This window comes from Etheostoma spectabile, chromosome 7, assembly GCF_008692095.1.
Source record: "Etheostoma spectabile isolate EspeVRDwgs_2016 chromosome 7, UIUC_Espe_1.0, whole genome shotgun sequence".
NCBI classification, from domain to species: Eukaryota; Metazoa; Chordata; class Actinopteri; order Perciformes; family Percidae; genus Etheostoma; species Etheostoma spectabile.
Genome location: NC_045739.1, coordinates 21,496,012 through 21,500,523, shown reverse-complemented (window position 1 = coordinate 21,500,523; position 4,512 = coordinate 21,496,012). Strand labels below are relative to the sequence as shown.

Genomic DNA, 4,512 nt, shown 5'->3' with positions numbered 1-4,512 from the left:
TCTGTCCCCAGAGTCAGAACTAAACAGGGGGGAAGCAGTGCTCAGTTTCTATGCTCCTCATATCTGGAATAAACTCCCAGAAAACTGCAGGTCCGCTGCATCTCTTAGTTTTTTTTAAATCAAGGCTGAAGACCTTTCTATTTGATGTTGCCTTTCTTGAAAGGGTTGTTCATTTCTTTAATGTTTAATTTCTTATCCTGCACTGTAACTTTTAATCTTGTGTTTTATCTGTTTTTATTTTTTGAATCGTGTTTGTGTAAAGCACTTTGAATGGCCCTGTTGCTGAAATGTGCTGTACAAATAAATCTCCCTTGCCTTGCCTTTATGCTATTTATAGTTTATGATACTGTCACGGCATAACCACAACCCAGGAAAAACATAACACTGTCGTTAGGAGCTTCCAAAGTTTGGCTGCCCACGCATATGAAACTACAGAGCTAAACACTCGGTTTGCCAGGCTGCAGGTGACATGATTGGGCTTACTTGTCGTCCCTGGCTTGGACTTTCAGCCGACCTGCCCTTTTAGTTAGTGCATTGACAATTCATTGGTAGACATCCAAGACGAGAAAACATCAACACAACTTGATAGGGAAAAACAGGAGAATTTACCGTTTTCCGTAATGACACACAGAGGCACATGTATCCGTTCTCTCAATTTTCTCGCAGCTGCTCACAATCTCCCCCTTTGTAACCTCCCACAGCTCTCTGACATAGGTATGCTACACACACTGCTTGTGTGGGTGTAGACTTACTAAGTTTAACTACATTATCATGCTTCCAATATGTGTCTCTATATCTTCAGGCACAGGAACAAAATTGCCATCCAGACCCACTTGCTGTATTGGACCCAGAGAAATACACTCTGCTATATGCCAGGGGGGAAGACTGGTATGAAGCCTTCGATGACTGTCAGGTTATCAGGACGTTAGACATTCCGTGGTCATGTGACGACACTGGGCGTCTGTTAGCGCACATAGTGGTAAAACCGCTGATGGCAGTTGATTCAGAGGAGAAGAAGAAACAACAGCAGCGTCTAGCTTATCTGATTGGACACAACCTGGAGAAAGAACCGTCTGACAGACTTGGGGAGCTCACATTCACCCGAAGAACCCTGGCATCTCCAAGAAGACAAGTGCTAAAGGATCGGGATGACGTGTTATATGCCACAGAGCCTTGGATAACAAGTGCCCCCATTCCAAATAACCTACAGGACCAGCTCAATAGAAAGCTACCTGTCACTCTCCATTTCATGAACAAGATCAGCTTCAGCATAGAGGTGGATTTTAGTGCAACACCCGATGTTCTCCTTACAGTATTCAGGAGGGTGATGGTAGACCAGGGGCTTGATTATGACACTTCTGATCGTCTGGTGTTAAAAGTCTCTGGGAGGGAGGAGTTTTTATCTGGAAACTACCCCCTGAGCGATTTCCTCTGGGTTCGCCAGTGCTTGAAAACCATTCAAGACCTCCACCTCTCTGTGGTCCCTGTGTCGCAGCTTGTCGATGAGACTGTCAAGTCTGTGGACTGGCCACTTGTTGATGGTTCCAGTGGCCAGTTTAGCTCCCACGATGATCTCCGGCTCGAAGGGAAGGATTTGGATGACATCTTCATGATATCCTTGTGGGACTGCAACAGAAGACTGAGGGTGAAATTGCTCGGTTTTGACATCCCAAAGCTTCCAAGCAAATGTCCTCAGTCTGTTTATGTAAAAGCCTCCATACTTTATGGTAACAAGGTTCTCTCTTCAGTGTCCTCCCTTCCCAAGACCTTTGCAGATGAAGTGCTTTGGAATGAGTGGCTGGACTTTGATGTTCTCCTCAGTGATTTGCCACGTGGAGCCAAGCTGGGTTTCACTATTATTGCTAGTGAGGGTGACATCTCCCCAGTAACCAAAGACCTGCAGAAAGAGAAGGGGAAAGTCCTCTACTTTGTCAATCTTCTCTTAATTGATCACAGGTTAGGTTTTTAATATACATTTCAACACTGTGATGTTTTTTGTCTTGTCAGTGTTAAATATCAAAAAGGAATAACCTCAAATTTACCTACAGTATATCTAAGAGCTACTTGATTTTCAAGAGATTTTATGTAGGCCTTTTATGTTTACCAAGACACACTGTACAGTCCGGGCAGAAATCAATAGTGGCTGGTAGAAATTATATCAGGGGGGCCTGTGCCAAAAATTAAGCGCATCTTCTGCTGATGCAAAAATACAACTTGTATCACTGACATAATTGAATTGCATGTATAGCATTGATATATCATGAATTAATAACAAATCTTTTCCAATTGTGCACTTGTTCATCCCTGCAGGTCTGTCCTTAGCCAGGGCCCATACACCTTGTACATGTGGCCCTACCCTGACCTGGAAGAAGGGGCCATTACCTACCAGGCAGACAAGTTGTCTTCTGCTGCTAACCCAGACATAGCTGAGTCCATGGCTATCAGCTTCCTTCTAGACCGCTACAGCTTCCCTGTGGTTCTGCCAAATAGCTTCAGCTCCTCTGAATGCTCGGGCAGTCCTGCATCGAGGTGCACCATGACCAAATATACTGCTTCCTCTAATGTCCCCTCCTCCTCACCCTCTTCAACCTTCTCACCCACCTCACCCTCCTCACCCAGCACATATTTTTCCTCTCTGCATATGAAACCTCGCCGGGACTCATTGACTGATACTGTAACTCTCAGATCTACAGTCACCCGCACCAAAAGGGCTGGACTCACAAGGTTCCGTGAGGAGAGCATCCGCTATGCCTCAAATCTACCCCATTACCTGCGCAATGTTGATTGGATGAACCGCAGAGTAGTTGAGGATGTCCACTGGCTACTGGAAAACTGGGATCCGGCAGAACTGGATGTAACATTGGCCCTGGAACTAATAGGCATGGACTTTCCTGATTTAATGGTTAGGAGACTGGCTGTTCAGAAATTGGAGAGCCTGTCCAATGATGATGTATTGAAGTATCTGCTGCAGCTGGTGCAGGTAAGTGTTTGCATGTGAATTGATATGGTGTGTGTCCTGACCAATATTATGCAATCAAGCGCAAAAAAAAGCACATTTGAGTAGTATGGATTCATATCCACACCTATTGTTCCTAAATAAAACATAAAATCCAAACAGTAAACACATAAACTAATAAATTGTGACATAATTTATGAAATCATTAAAAATTCAATCATTCAGATCAAAAATGTTTAACCAAAACTGGATTACCAACGGGGCAAAGAGGCACCAACCCCAGACCCTGGGGACCCCAAAACCACAGGTTCACTGTGTTTCAGCCGATTTTGGACAAGCCCTATCCTCCGTAGTTATTGTTGCTAAACCTGTCAAGCTTTCCGTTAAGCACATATGCAATGTAAAATTGAATTTCTTAGGCATTTTTAAAACAATAAATCTTTAATATCAGACGTGCTTTTCATTTCTAGCCAGGGACCATTGATTTTGATGGCTGCAATTGCAATAGATTTAATCTATTTGATGTACTGTATCTATATTTTATTGTTGTAGCTAGCTTATTATGCTAAATTATCTCTTTCTCCAGATTACTTTTTAAGGTCAGCCAAAGCAAGACAGTAAGATGTATCGGGTGGTATCAGGTCTCGCAATGTAACGAATTGCTTCACGGCACTGCACACATACGCCCAGTCAGGAACCGGCTAACAAGATAGCGATGGAGTTTTCATGGCTGAGCCGGCAAAAAAAGAATCAGAAAGCTAGAAAAAGAGACCTGCGCAAGGAATCAGACACAAGCAAACATAGGAGCTGCCAAATATCTATTCCGAAGCTGTAGGTGGAGCTCTTCAGATAAACGTGCGAGCAAAAAGCGAGAAAACTGCGACAAAATGGCCAAATCTGCATAGCGCCCCTTTAAAAGTTTGAACACATTCAAAAGGATGTGAACCATTCTCACGTTATAATGAAGAGGCTTTAGATTGGTGTCATTATGTACAGTTTATCTCTATCCCATTTATTCATACAGACCCTCAAAGTGGAATCTTACCATGACAGTTTCCTCGCTCGGTTCCTCATCCGAAGCGCTCTGCGGGTGAGTCATGCAGCATCTAAATATACGGTGTACATAACAAATACCTTTTTATAAGTAGTATATAAGAATATTGTACATCCTTTGTAATTTTTCTTGCCATTTTCCTCCATTTAAAGAACATTCTAAATAATTTGTTCACTGTGTGTTAATTATTTTTGGTTAAGGGGTTAGATTTTCAGTTTCACACAGCTGGGTAGGTCTAAAGGAATTCTTATTTTGCACAACGAATAACATTTTTGAGGGGCTTTTTGCACACACATAAAACTGCATATTTTGATGTAGTTTGTAGACGGTCCCTAAGCACTCTAACCGCTGTCTCAACACCAGAACTGAACAGAGATGAATTAGCACAACTTTCATGCATTTCTTTCAAATCTACTGCAGTCAGATTCACTGTGTTCACTCGGAAGGAATCACTTCACATGGCTAGGCACTTTTAATGACATTTTGAACATGTTTAGAGGCT

The 4,512-nt window shown here is 42.8% G+C and overlaps 1 protein-coding gene across 1 annotated transcript in view; it reads left to right on the top strand.

The window, feature by feature from the left end:
- si:rp71-17i16.5 (phosphatidylinositol 4,5-bisphosphate 3-kinase catalytic subunit gamma isoform) overlaps positions 1–4,512 on the top strand; it is a 13,888-nt gene that overhangs the window by 673 nt on the left and 8,703 nt on the right. Inside the window, exons 2-4 of the mRNA XM_032519778.1 lie at positions 803–1,956; positions 2,311–2,980; positions 3,981–4,046. Of these exons, the coding sequence (XP_032375669.1) occupies positions 803–1,956; positions 2,311–2,980; positions 3,981–4,046 (1,890 nt within the window). The remainder of the gene's footprint in view (positions 1–802; positions 1,957–2,310; positions 2,981–3,980; positions 4,047–4,512) is intronic.